The following is a 15,161-nucleotide window of genomic DNA, read 5'->3' on the forward strand; positions in this document are numbered from 1 at the left end:
TAATCCGTAATTTTTCATAATTGTCAGGACGTTCTTGTTTTAAAAAAACATGTAACTAATTTTAAGAAAGTCAAAATGTTCCAAAAATATTATTTTATAAAAACTGAATTCCTAAGAATCAGTATTTCTTCAGTGTTCTTCAGTTGAAACAAATATTATTTTCACTAGTTAAGAGGCACAAAGGAGTAATAGAAAGGGAATTACAAGGTTTTTGACCTCTTCTTTGATTATTTCCTCTACCAAATCAACATCTTATTTGCTCTAAAATAAGATTTCCCGTTACACATTAAATGTTTAGATTTCTCTTTAGCAGATTTTTAAAATCTAAAACCAGAATCATCCTTTCTTATTAGATTATAGTTGATACTATTATAATGTTTCTACCAATGCGAGAGAAGTATGTCGATTGTCTTTTATATGTTAGCTATCAAATATGTAGGGGTTGTGAAAAATAAGTGTTGGTTTAGGTAACCACTAAGATTAGCTGATATTTTAGCATGAGGACAGCATTCTGAAAATGGGTGGCATTGGATGGAAACCTTTAATGTAGGTTCACTCCAAGAATATGTTTATATTAGTTAAGTTTAAAATTGTGTTCCTTGGCAAACCATAAAAGATTTCCGAAGTATTAGACACCCACTTTTGTGCTGGAATTTAATATGCAACTTTTTATTGGAAAATAATCGTCCTTGTCTGGCAAAATCCACCATGCAATATTTCTGTTAGTAGGTATAATGCAATAAAGACAGGGAGGGCTATTTATCACTACAAATTTTGAGGATTTCAGGATTCTTTTTATTATTTTAATATATTTCTTTGATATTAAATCAGAAAAATGATAAATTACACCTGTCCAGGCTGTTTTTCCTTTTTACTGGAAAGTGATGTACAACCCAATTCCAGTGGTCATTTTGGCTTTTTAAGATATGTATTTTTTCTTATTAAAAAAAAAACTCAACCTGTATTTTTTTTTTAACAATAATGCTGAAATACTCTTTATTTCTAACATATGAAGTGGTTTATAAGTACTTCCTAGTATTGCAAACTCTGGCCTTTTCACAATGTATTACTTTGAGAACATATTATCTGGAAAGAAGCCTATATTATTTTATAGCACATATCTATGTTTAGATTTCCCCTATTTTTTAGGTTGAAATTGAAATCTAATATAAAATTAATTTGATTTGTATTGTTTTTTGTATGATTTACATAATGCCTAATTTATTTGTATCTGCTATTAAAGATCCTTTCCTATCACTTATACCTTTTATATAATCTTTAATCCTGAGATTATAACCATTTATCTTACAAGCCACTTACTGCTTTTGAGCACTCCTTTTTTGAAGTTAATAAAAGAATCGTATTTTCAGAAAGCTTATTAGATAAAAGTTTAAAAGCTAGCGTTTTAAACCAAGGGATAGGCATAATTTCAACTTGGGTACATTGATTTATATTTTTAAACAATTATTTCAGGTTTGCATATTTAGAAATATATATTAACTCAATTTGATTTCACTGCTCAGTTATTTGAATTATAAATCATTATGTCCCTTCTAGCTGATCAGTCATGAAATATCTTTGAATTCATTTACATAATGGAATATGTGAGTGGTGTATCTATTTCAGTGCAGTTGCTGGTTACTTAATGCATGTTTTGTTGTTTCTAATCGATTTCTTTATTGTAATGTGTTTTTAAATCCTGATTTTAAAGCAATACATTATTTCTGTGTTAAAAATAAGGTGACACTCTTCAGCAATAGAAACAGTTATGCAAGATAAAAATCATCACCATTTGGCCTCTATAAATGGAAGTATGTTTATATAGTAATATTCAAAATATTTATATTTAAAATACTAGTAACAAATAAATGAAAAGCATGTTATCTTACTATAAAATTTTTAAATGTTCCTTATTACTTTTATAATGCATGTCTTCAAATACTTATTTTTTTTGTTTTCTCTATTTTTATCTTCTTCAGAGTGAATCTTACTCATTATTTATGGTCCTCACAGCCCTTCTCTGAACTTTGGTGGTCTTGTATCTGACTGGTTGTTTGGAAATTGAAATCACAAAAGATCCTCATTTTTAAGAAGCGCTAAAAAGCCTTGTGTTTACTTGCCTAAGGCAGAGTAACCTGGAATGGTAACCGGGCCCTGATGGTTACTGTCTCAAACCTTAGTGATAATCAGAATCACTGGAGTTCTTGTTAAAATACAAATTCCTGGACCCCACCCCCACCCCTAGAGTTTCTGTTTTAGGAGGGGTCAGACTGAGGCCTGAGAATTTGCATTTTCATCAACTCCAGGTGATGCTGGTGGCTCAAGGACCATACTTTGAGGACTTCTGCCTTAAGTTAATCAGAAAATAGAACTGAATGTCCTAAACAGAAAAGTCGGGTATTTCTCCTACAAGCTCTTCTCTAAGGGTATTCGTCTTCACTTGGAAAAGGCGGACTTGATGTTTTTAGAAATAGTCTAGTTTTCCAAAGAATAATGTGTGTGAGGAGGATACCATTATGTTAAGTCCCCAGATTTTAACTGGAAAGCCCTTGTTGCATTCACCCCAAGGTTTCTGTTGGTAAATTTGAAGCTTTCTAAATTGGTAAGATTATTGTAATTTTAAAATCTAGTGGCCTTTTTGAGAGAAAGTTTGTTTTCCCGACAGATTCATTACATGTGGCATATATGATACATTTAGCAAGCATTTTAAATTTCCAAGACTAAATTTCAAGAATTCCAGAGTCTAAATAGCTTTCTCTAACAGGCACAGAGTTGAAATGACTCTGTCCTGGGGCAGCCCTCCACAGTTAGTTTTAATACCTGGGGATCTTTTTCCTGCTTTGAAATGATTTCCAGTCATAAATTCTAGTTTCTATCTAATTGGGAAAGGAGTAAGATTGTTTAAGTGATTAGGACAAGGAAGCTGCCAGGAAAACTGGAGCAAGAATAAGGGTCATACAGAGCTATCAAATAAACTTACTTATTTTACATGCTGAGAAAGAGGGAGAGAAGTGTCACATTTCATCCAAAATTCTGTTTGTTTATTAATCATTACTTCAAATTTTTCTTCCTTTGAAAAATAATTGATCAATATTTCTACTGCAATTCATTGTTTACTAAAATTTATAGCATTTACATGTCTCTGGGTTTCAGATAGATAATAATGAGAAAGGAAATTTCATTTTCTGTTAGGCCCTCTGTTGGTAGCTGCCCTTATTACATCATCCTCAAAGGTTTGAGAAAACCCACAATATCTTTAGCTTTTAAACAACAGACCCCATTAAAGGGTTCTACATAAATTCATGAATTTATCCAAACTCACTTTACCCTATTGATAATGTTAACTTAAGCAATTCTTAGAATTAATAACTTCATCATGTTATTGCAAGACCACATACATAATTCACGGGTCCCAGTACGAAGTGAAAATGTGGGGTGCCTTGTTCATAAATGATTAAGAATTTCAAGTCCTCATCAGCAGAGCATTGACCCAAGCAGAGGCCTTTATAAGCAGCGGCCCCTGTGCAAGTGCATAGTCTGGACGCCCATGAAGCTGGCTCAGGTTATCTGTTAAAGAAAGAATTACTTCCATTTGGCTTCAGACTAACGCTCTAAGACTGGGACTATCTCCCATAGTTCCTGTACACCAGGATTTGGTGAATCCTGAATGAGGTGGAGGGTCAGGAAAGACTAAAGGATGAAAGATGAAACAAGGGTCTAGAATGAAATCAGGGTGAAGGATGGAAGTAAAATTGGGTATGTCTGTTACAGGAAATATTTAGTAATAAACCGTAGTAATTCTGCTTTTGTGAAACAGTATTAAAATGTATTGCTTTATTTCAGCGAATATCACCATCTCCAGATGGTTTTCAGAATGTTAAATAAAACTAGTTTCAGCTACATCCCTCAGGCATACTTCTATTAACATTTCTCATCAAAAGAAATGTTGATTTATTTCTTTGTTTGCTGTCTCTATCATCTTTGGAAAAGTCATCTCGTAATTTAGCTGCTCTATTTGTTTGTTTTTGTGCTGGCATCAAGGGTGAGAATCTGCTACTCCTCTTCTGTAGCCCACTTATGCAGGCCTTCTCTCAGTTCTTTATATATTCTTGCTTCACAGGATTACCTTCCTCGAGTATTGTTTTGATCTGATCATTTTTCTTCCCAAAAGCCCAGAGTCACTTCCACTTGCTTCTTGGGTCAAAGTAAAATTATCGATTTAAACTTGAGTTCTTTAATGGTACTTGATTTATTGAGTTCCCATAACTAATTTCCTGATCTACCACTCAACCACAATTTCTACTTTATACTTGGGCCAAGGAAATTTATTTTTGCCTTCCCCTTGACACCCTTCATTATCTTTCACTGAATTACCACATGTGCTATTCTCTTCATTTGATCCATTGTAACTCACTTAGGTCTCTTTTAATTTTCAGGTTTAGCTAAAAACTTGGTAGAGCCATCCTGAAGTAGTTATAATCCTTAGTCACTATGTTAACTGAAAGAACATGAATGAGTCATTTAATTTCTCTGAGACTCAGTTTCTTCATCTGTAGAAAGGGAATATTACCTATCTCTTAGGATTTTGTAAGGATTAGATAAGATAATAAATACATAACAATATATCTATGTCATCTTACAATAATAAAGCACCTGGTTCTACTGATCCAGTGACATAGTAGGTGCTACTAAATACTTCATTTTCGTTCCTTTTCTTTTTCTTAATGTTCTTGGACACCTAGTTCTTATCTATATTTCTGGTGATGAATATAATATAGCCTAGTATTGGCTAGTCCTCTCTACTATTAAGTTGTAAATTATTAGGGATTAGGACTCTTGTTTCCTTTCTCTATAGTTTCAAAACTTCATCACATAGCAGGCCTTTTGAACATACTGTTACCTCTCCTACTGAGATACTAAACCTTAACTCTTAGTCCTTATAAGTAGTTATTAGTATCCCTTAAGATGTTTCATTTTGGTTATACCTGTTTGGATTTTTTTAGTCTAGTAGGGTTCATGAGCATAATTCTACTTTTGAAATAACTAAACTAATATTTCAGTAATTATACTATATACCTACAGTATATTTATACTATATTACCTACAGTAATTTCCAACAGGTAGTTTTCTTATCTGTGAACTTTCTTCTATCATCAGGATCTAATTCTATCTGTAATATTTGTAAATATGTATGGCTTTTACATAATTGCCTAGGTCAATACCATTATCCACCCTCTTGTGCTTAGTGAATATCATGCATCTAATACACTACTTCTTTGATTCTGAAACAAATTTTGTCACATTTTAACACTTCTGTAAATAAAATGTTTTATAGTTAATGATACTTTAAAATACTTTTTCTTTCATAGTAGCTCATATAATAAGGATGTTTTTTATAATCAGTGGTGTTTTAGGATTGATGAAATATGGTGTTGCTCAGTAAAGACTTGATAGCATGAATTGAAGTCATACTTGGTGCTCCTGTGCCCCTTAGCTGCTGAAGTGTGTGGTACCTGTAACTTAAGAAACCAGGGCATTCTCAATTTGGTTATCCTTCTTTTCAAAGGATGCAGATTTTCAAAATTTTGGCCATCTCTAAGATACACCATGCTTTCAACTTTTTCTTGCCTTTCTCCATTTGTCATTGCTAAGTATCAGTAAGGCCATCTTCACCTTCGTCAGTGGTTTCATAACAACATGGATATAGACAGAAATTTTATGAGCATTTTGTTTGTAAGTTAGTATCAGCCAGGTTATGGAGTTTGCTCAGTCCTGGATGTGATGAAGGCTCACTTATGAGTTGATGCCTCCTAAAAGAACAGTTTCCCTGTCGCTTCTGGGACTTAGTTCCAGTTTCAGTTGTATCTCAAGAAGCTAGTGATCTCTGTAGAATCATTTGGCATCTTTAAGATTAAATGGATATGAGATAGCCTAGTGAAAAGAGCTTATACTTTCACACAGACCTTTGACCTTTGGATTTGAATCTTGGCTCTACCATTTATAAGTTCCATGTGAGACCTTTATTAAGTTCTCTAACTCTACTGGACTTCTACTACTGTTGTTACTGTTAACCACCATTACCACGTGTACTGTTATAAACTGTTGTCAACAGGCCTCTGAAATCTAACCTAGTACTGCCACCCAACTAAAATGGTGCAACTTACAAGAACCCTAGTCTCTTAGAGAAGAATGAAGATTATAATGATGATGTATCTATTTACCTTTTTTAAAAAATTACAGATCCTCTTAAGGACCATAACTAGCTTTGAATTGAATTCCTATAGGGGAATATAAATATTCAGATGAACACTCATTTTTTTCTTTATTGAAAAAGTTTAAAAATTCACTCTTAACCTTTTTTTTTTTTCTTTAGAAGGTAATTAAAAGGCCGTGAGGCTGGCCTTGGTACAAAGTGCACGGATGCAGTTCTGCAGAAAGTGTGTCTTTGGCATATGAGATTCTTCCTGTGAATGTTCTGTTTATTGCTACCATAAATATTCTGTTGTCAAAACATGACTTGCTGTTTATTAGCAGCACTGACAGGAAGATTCCTATTAATGGCAGCATTCTTATTACCCACAGACCCTGTCACTTTTAACTTCGCAATTGTAAGCGAATTGTATTTGGTAATTACTTAAGATATTTCTTAGCTTATTGATCCCCACCCCTGTTTAACCGAGTGAAGTTTGAGTGGCAGTTCTTCTACTCAGTGATTTACACTGGAAAAAATCATCAAATCTGCATCTTTGAAAGCAGGGAAGGACTTGCTACCTATCAGCCCTGATCTTGTTTCAACCTTCCAGAAACACATAGTGCATCGAGCACCCACTGAGAGCGATGTACTGAGGAAAATGCATACATGCGGCCACTGCCCTTAGAAAGTTTACAGTATAATATACAGATAAGCAGACTATACAGTTGCTTAATATGCAACTGGAATGGGTTGCCTTAGAGTCAGAGGGGCTTGAATGTAAATCATTCTAATTGCCTGGCTTTTGGAAAGTTTTATTTCATTGTTTGAGTTTGTTTCCTCATTTGAAAAATAGAATCTGTCTCATGGGATTGTGAGAATTAACCTTGCAAGTAGTAAGCACTCTGTAAAGGTTCATTCTCTGCTTCTTTGTATCTTCTCTCTGATTTACATTTAGCAAAGACATTTGCATCATCTGATCCTTACAACCGTCCTCACAACCCAAGATAGCTTGGGTATATCCTCATTTGTTGAAGAGGAAAACTAAGGCTAAGAGTCGCTGAGCATAGTACTCAGACTGTCATCCTGCTGATCGAATGGTGTAGTCAAGCTGAAAGCCCAGGTTTCCAAACTTTTGTTCCAGTGCATTTTCTAGTCTTTTACACCCACACCTGAGCGCCTAAAGTTTTAAATTAGGCTTATCAGCCCCACTGTGCAGAGTTAATATACATCTGCATTTGGGAATGATGTGAAGGAAAAGAGCCAGTGTTTTCATTGGGACATAAATGGGACCATGTAAGATTATTACGGCTTGAAGAAAGGTGTGAGTAAGTATGTAGGGAATGCCCAAGAGGTGCCCTAGCTAGAGTAGGAGACACATGACTAGAAGACACTTACGGTAAACCCTAAGTAAGAGCAGAGGGTGTCTGTGTCCTGAATAGATGTTCTTAGAACCCACTTCAGCCCTTCTTTGATGACGGCATTAACCAGAAATTATTTAGGCTTTGTGATCGTGTTTGTGACTTTTCAACTCTATTCTCATTCTGAGTTGAACTGTTCAGGTGATAATGTGGTACAGTAGAAAGAACACAGCCTTTGTAATCAAACCTCAGGTCAAATGTCAGCACCCTCAGTCCACAGATGTGTAATCTTGGGCAAGTAACCTAATTTCTCTGAGCTTCTGTTTTCTTATCCACAGGTTAGACATAATAAGTAATATTTAACAATGTAATTATGAAGATTTGGTGGGTTAACAAATATAAAATGCCTTACACCTAGTAGGCACTTGAGAAATATTAGGTCCTTTAAACCTGGCCTTCAATACTTGAGGACATGCAATCTGCTACATCCTCCTAATTGTATTCTGATTTTCTTCATCTAAAGCAGAACTTCCTTAGATTTCTACTAACTGAGCTCATGTTTCTTAGAATTGAATAATTTTCTCTTCCTTGATAGCCTATTATGGGTCTTTCATAATTATTTTTTATGAAATAATATTAAGTGAAAAGAAGTTCCATGTTACACCCAAAATGTAAAAAGGGTCAGTTTTAATTTTCCACTCTCAAGGCTTTAATAGTAAAAAACTTTTTGTCTTAATTATAAAAGTCATTCTCCCTTTCCATAACTAGAAAATGTGTAAGATAGGAAAAGTAATTGCACTGGTTAATAATGGATTATCATTCTTAACAGAATGGAAGGCATTTCTATAGGAATAATACTCTTTAGAAGAAATATTTGTTCTTCCTAAATAGAAACTGATGCCATTATAGTTCAGTGTCATTTTGTGATCTATTACTTACTGGTAAGACAATTGTATTTCCCCAGATTCCTTAACTTCTATTACCTATATCCTTTTAAAAAAACTTGTGAAGATAGATGCCGTGAAATTCATGTTAAAAAATCACACGGTGAGTCTTATTTCCTTTAATTAATGACTAGAGTTTTCCGGGTAGTTTAGGTAAAGCTTAGTAACTTTGGATGCTCTCTTGCTTTCATCAGAGTGAACACTTCCCCTTTCTTGGCATCAGTGACAGTTACAGTCTCAGTGACTTCAGGTGCCGAACAACCTTCTACACAGCCCTCACTCGTCTTCTGATGGTAGATCTAGGTAAGGTTAAGAATTTAAGCTTAATTAATAAGGGGTCAACAGTATACTTGTGTGAATAAAGAAGTGTCATATTTGTGAGTACCACATTTAACTTATTGGAATTTGCCATCTTTGACAGTTTTCTACAACTTTCCGAGATTTGAGCATTCACTTGTTAGCATCAGAGCCAAAAGGCAAATTTTTGTATATAAGGTGGTATTTTTCACTTCCCATAGTACTTGTATGAACTCTTTACTTCAAAACTGATTTTCTGGGTATCCTTTGATCCATTAATTTTACTGCTACAAAATCAAAGAATAATCGTAAATACAGAAAAGCTTTATAAACAAGGATTTTCTTTGTAATGGCATTTAATCTAGAAAAAAAATGGCAATGATGTAAATGTCCAACAACAGGGAATTATAAAATTATGGCATATCTACTTACTTGATGGAATAGTCTGTAGTCATTAAAAATTATGACTTGAAGAAAAAGTAATACATGAAGTTTTATGATATAATATTAAGCAAAAACGTAAGGTATTGAACTGTGCAAATGATTATGAGCATGCCCATTGGGAGGGAAAAAACAGTGCGTCAAAAAAAAAGCTTCAATGAAATTCTTCAAAAATGTTAAATGTTGTCTTTGAGTAGTGCACTATAGGTGACTTTTCCTCATTTCTGGTTATTTGAAATTTTCCTTACTGTATTACTTTTCTAATGGGAAAAATTAACTTGTTTTTGTTTCATTGAAAAGCTGAAGTTAGCCAGAAGTATCCACAGGTAGATAGCGAGCTACCTTAAGATGGGCACTTAGGCCTCTCTGTGTTGAGCACGTTATGCTGGATTCCCATTTTCCCCCATGTTTGGATACTGCAGGTTAAATTAATTGGTTTATAGACATATGAGAGAATTCAATCAATGACGATATGATATCACCCTTAGAAAATATAAGACTGACGATACTTTTTCTTCCTTTCTCTTGCAATGTATTAACTGATCTATCAACTGAAACATGAATTTTTTTTAAACATGATCATACATAAGGACAAGGGATAAATAGTTTCATTTTGTATGTAAAAGGCATTGACCCTTGTAATGGAAAGGTGGCTAAAGCCTTCTCTGCTCCATATGTATGTTACTTTCATGCATTTCAACAGAATAAATCACCAGAAAGACAAACAGCCAAAAGTTGCGAAAAATACAACAAGAATGACTAAGGAGCTTAGTGGGATTGATTTCTAAAGAAAGATTAAAAGAACCATGTGTGTAAAACTTGGCCAAGTGACAAGTAGGGCTTGAGGCAAAGAAAACTGTCTATAAATATTTGAAGAGTGTAAACCAGGCGTGCAGAACCCAATCATCTGCTACCGTAGGCAAATGGAGGACCTGAGTGACAGCCTTGCGTGCTGCACACTGGCCTGTATTACCCCTCAGCTGCTGCCTTGGAGAGCAGAAGAGCAGCCCAGACTCTTTGTCATCGTCCCCCACAATCATTTAGAGAGCACCCTGTGCTGAGGTCTGAGGGCAAGACAAAGACCAGTCAGGCATACTGGCCCCTGCCCTCAAGGAGCTAGCCTTCTTGCTTTCCCTGTTGTCCAAGCATTAAAGGAGATAGTAACACCCTTGTCTAGACTTAGTTTGTTTCCTAAGCCTTAAAAATGCTCTTTTAATGACCTGTCAAACAGAGTGAAAGAAGCAGGGAGACCAAAGTTAAACAGAACTAGCTAAAGGAAATTTCCTAGAAGGAGGTTCATGTCACGCACGTCTTCAGGACCTGGAAATGGAATGAGTCAAGATCCTTTTTTGTATGGCCGTTATGGACAAAAGAACCCCTCATAAATCTGTGGTAGCTTAAACAACAGGATAGCACTGTCAGTATTCACAGCACTACTGCACTTATCTTTGCATTGATAATTGATAGTCATGATGATGGCCAGAAAGACCCTGCATTGCACGCTGCCTTTTTGAAGACTACATTTATTTAGTATTGCTTAATGTAAACTGTGAGGTATGAGAAACTGAAGTAAAAATATATAATTGAATAATACGGTCTTACTAGGTTTCACACGATTTGATTCCTTTGAAATACTTAACCCAAGGACATATAAAGTATAAATTGAAATTTTTTGGTTCAGAGGGTTTTTTTAAAGGTAAATATCTGTTACACCGAAAGCAGTTTTTAGATACCTTGGGAAAAAGGAAAGACAGGCTGTGTGGGAGTACCTGGTACATGGTAGATGCTCGATGTAAGTAAATCGAATCTGGGAATAGATAAAATGAAAAACAATAGCAGCTACACTCATGGAACTTGTACATAGTTTGAAAAGAAACTTTTTTATTTATTAGTGTTTTTCACTTTTAAAAATAATTAAACGTGTATGACAAGCATCAAGTGATGATTTGTGGTATATGTTATCAGAGAGCTTCCTTCCCCTGTTACAAACCAGAGTTGCTCTTCTTCCCAAAATATGTTGAGCTCCTTTAGGGTGTAGACTTTGCCTTCTTCATATTTTCTAGTACCAATCTCAGTATCTCTACATTGTAGGTGCTCAGTTAGTATTTGGCGAATGAATGACACACAAGTATACTGTAACCAGAATGCCATAATCATGGCTCCCGAAATCAGCTCAGCCTGCTGTGTTCTCTCTGGGAGTAGTCTGATCATTGGACTCTCCAAGACAAAACAAACCAAGTGGCTGATTACTTTCGCAAGTGATTAGCTACACTTGGACACTCTTGTGCTCGATTAGTCACTTGTTGCCCTCTGTTCAAGTTATTACTTTACAGACAATCATTTGTTGAGTGCTGCTGAACACAGTTTTATTATTTGAAGCCTTGTCTCGCAAACTAGATTGACTGGATGTTGCTGTCAGAATTCCTATATAGATGGCTCTGTACTTTTCTATTGGATGTTCACTGTCATGGAAACAAGGAAAGAAGAGGTAGTGATGTTGTCAAAAGAAGCACAGACCCATGTATTAAGGGAGAGAAATACTAGATCATGAGAATTCTTCTCAAATTAAACAGAAAAATTTGAAGAGGAACTTTTTATATCAGTGATTTTTTTTGGGGGGGTAAGAATCACATAGAAAAAACACCTAACCAACCTGCTTGCAAAAGCATTGGATGTGATTCTTAGATTGAAATATAAAGCATATTCTAATTGAATCCTACAAAAGAAATTGAATATGCTTTGTGTATAAGCCCTGCACATTGGAGTGATTAAAAAAGGTGAAGAAATTGGGTGTCACATTAATTGATATTTACTTTGAAATGCATTTTGGTTTCTATTCAATAATTTGTACTTTGTGTGAATTTAATTAGGGGCTATGTGCCCCAGGTTGTATTTCAGATTAAAATGGGGGGGAGGGTGTTGACAATGAACAGTTGTACCACTTTATCAAATTGCTCCTTGGCTAAACTAGACGAAATGTTCACTTGTATAAAGAACAGAATTGAAAGCATTTCATCGTCAGAATGATGATGTTTCATGTTGGCCACGTATTTTAAGAAATTATAAAAATTAATGCAGGGCTTCCCTGGTGGTGCAGTGGTTAAGAATCCGCCTGCCAATGCAGGGGACACGGGTTCGAGCCCTGGTCCGGGAAGATCCCACATGCCGCGGAGCAGCTAAGGCCGTGCGCGACAACTACTGAGCCTGTGCTGTAGAGCCCGCGAGCCACAACTACTGAAGCCCACATGCCTAGAGCCCATGCTCTGCAGCAAGAGAAGCCACCGCAATGAGAAGCCCGCGCACCGCAACGAAGAGTAGCCCCCGCTCACCGCAACTAGAGAAGAGCCTGCACGCAGAAACAAAGACCCAACGCAGCCAAAAATAAAAATAAATAAATTTTTTAAAAAAGAGAGAGAGTGAAAGAAAAAAAAATTAACGCAAAAAACTCCTTTCATGAGATAGCATACGTACAGGAGAAAATAGTAACTGACCAAGAATCACTTAAAGTTCCCAAGGTTATTTTTAAGTTAACTTTGTCGATCTAATAAACGAAAGGAAAGATAATATTACCCACGTCAGTAAATGGCGAACCTCCAGGGAGCTGTTCAGTGTAAAATACTTGAGTAAATAAAAACCTTCTATTTTGTTTAATTTGAATGGAGGTGAATTCAGTTGACAAATATTGCAGAGGGGAAGTGTGGGAAAGAGATACAACAAAGGATTTTGTTTTGTAGAGAACTAAATATTGTTAGTTGCAAATTAAGTTTTTACCAACCACAGATTTAGAATTGCTCGGTGTCATAGTTTATTTTCCTTGGACATTTTATGATTGCACCTTATCTTGAACTACTCAGATGAGAAGCATGTTGATGGGATCTGAGTAGTACCTTCCTCAGATATTCAAACTCTAACAAGCAGTCATACTTTTAATGATCACGGGGATACTAATATTAAAATGGTGTTTATAGACATTAAGAGAGAGTTCTCTCTTTAGGGATGAAGGTAGCATAGTATCCATCTACCTTTGTGGCTTATAATTGGTAATTGGCACCTGAAGATATCTAGCTTAAATTTGAAAAATTTTAAATAGCAAGTAAATGACTTGAATAAAAAGGGAAGAGTATTTTAGAAATAGCTACTAAAGATAGAAGTAAAAATACACTGAGGAAAGAAACTTTTCCTTTTCTTTATTAATAATAACATTTGTTTACAAAGTTACAGTTTGCAGACCACTTTGACATACATTTTCCTATTTGATCTTCAGGACAGCCCACATGAAATAGGTATCATTGCATTGTTTATCCGTTAGAAAAGTGAAGTACAGAGATTAAATGACTTGCCGAAGGTCAGTCATATAACTTGTAGTCCTCTGACCACATATTCTCATTCACTTTTGCTAAACTGTTACTTTGCCTTTCACATTCTCAGTCAATTAGGCAGTGTAACTTTTTCTTCTTCATTTTTATTTGAACTATTTGGACTGAATGATTGATTTGAGGTTCGGGGGCAGTGAGAAGAAGGGAGAAGGGATTACTTTCCAAACTTCTATCAAACAGATAAGATTCATGTTTATTATTTGTATATTACAGTTCTGTGGTCAGTGAAAGTCAAATGTAGTTTTTGAAATTTGTTCTTATGTCTAATAATTGGCTAAAGCATATTTCTTCTCATGGAAAAAATAACACAGAGGTAGATATCCCAGGAGGATTTAGAAAGTGAGAAGCTTTCTCAGAAATAGCTGATGTTCTGATAAATAGGAAGAATACATCAATATATCACCTGTGTCCATGACTTGGCACAGACTATCTGGAAAATAGACATTTGGTGGGAGGAGGGGAAGTGGGCAATAGGGGTAAAAAAGCAGCTGGAAATGCTTAGAATCTATAATGAGATAATTAAGACTAATTAGCTGGCCCTGTAGGCAGAAAGCAGCCCATTAAGTCCAGATCCAGTGTTAATAACTCACCTGGTTTTGAGGGTAGAGAGTCCAGAGCACCCCAGGGAATGAGATGCTTCAGGGATGAAACTTTGAGGATAGGTTTGCTAGAAAAGGAGTGAGTAGTCTGCAGTAGGCAGTGTATTTTTCTTCTGGGAACTAAAATAAACATTCTGGTTCCCTAGGGAGAGGAATTAAAGGGCGCCTCAGTTTTCTCATCTGTTAAATGGAGATACCTACTTTGAAGAGCTGTCATTGTGGCTTAAATAAGATAAACGTGTGTGAAAGGGCCTGGAACAATTCTTTTCACAAAACAAGTACTCAGTATGTGTTAATCATGACAGATATTTTATTAAATGCACTGTTAGGGGCACTGACTGACACTGGGTCCTCAAAATGAGGCAGATCCAATACCCTTTATGCAGCTACTCTACCTTTAGAACTTGGGCTATTATTTTCCTATAGAAGCAAAGAGCTGATGACACTTCCTGACTGATACTAAAACATCTTGCCCTGCCCAAAACCATAACTTATTTCAAAGCCAGCTAAAACTCCTAGGCAGTTTAGAGGGAAACTGAAATGAAAACCAAATTTGGGCCCAAGTTAAATCTAGCTATGCACATTTATCAAGGCTTTTTCTAATAGAACTTTATTTATTTTTATTTTTGGCTGCGTTGGGTCTTTGTTGCTGAGCTTGGGCTTTCTCTACTTGCGGCGAGCGGGGGCTACTCTTTGTTGCGGTGCGCAGGCTTCTCATTGTGGTGGCTTCTCTTGTTGCAGAGCACAGGCTCCGGAAGCGCAGGCTCAGCGGCCATGGCTCACGGGCCCAGCCACACCACGGCATGTGGGATCTTCCCGGACCGGGGCTCGAACCCGTGTCCCCTGCATTAGCAGGTGGATTCTTAACCACTGCACCACCAGGGAAGCCCCTCTAATAGAACTTCAGAAGTGCTATCCTAATAAAGTGCTGGGGAACAGCAGATGATATGGGC

At 35.9% G+C, this 15,161-nt stretch overlaps 1 protein-coding gene across 2 annotated transcripts in view; it reads left to right on the top strand.

The window, feature by feature from the left end:
• RANBP17 (RAN binding protein 17) overlaps positions 1-15,161 on the top strand; it is a 316,163-nt gene that overhangs the window by 221,658 nt on the left and 79,344 nt on the right. For both annotated transcript variants that reach the window (XM_029215882.1, XM_029215883.1), the window contains 2 exons: positions 8,535-8,598; positions 8,690-8,798. In XM_029215882.1, the coding sequence (XP_029071715.1) occupies positions 8,535-8,598; positions 8,690-8,798 (173 nt within the window). The remainder of the gene's footprint in view (positions 1-8,534; positions 8,599-8,689; positions 8,799-15,161) is intronic.

The sequence above is a fragment of the Monodon monoceros genome, unplaced genomic scaffold (assembly GCF_005190385.1).
Source record: "Monodon monoceros isolate NGI ecotype Baffin Bay Population unplaced genomic scaffold, NGI_Narwhal_1 Super_Scaffold_12, whole genome shotgun sequence".
Lineage (NCBI taxonomy): Eukaryota > Metazoa > Chordata > Mammalia > Artiodactyla > Monodontidae > Monodon > Monodon monoceros.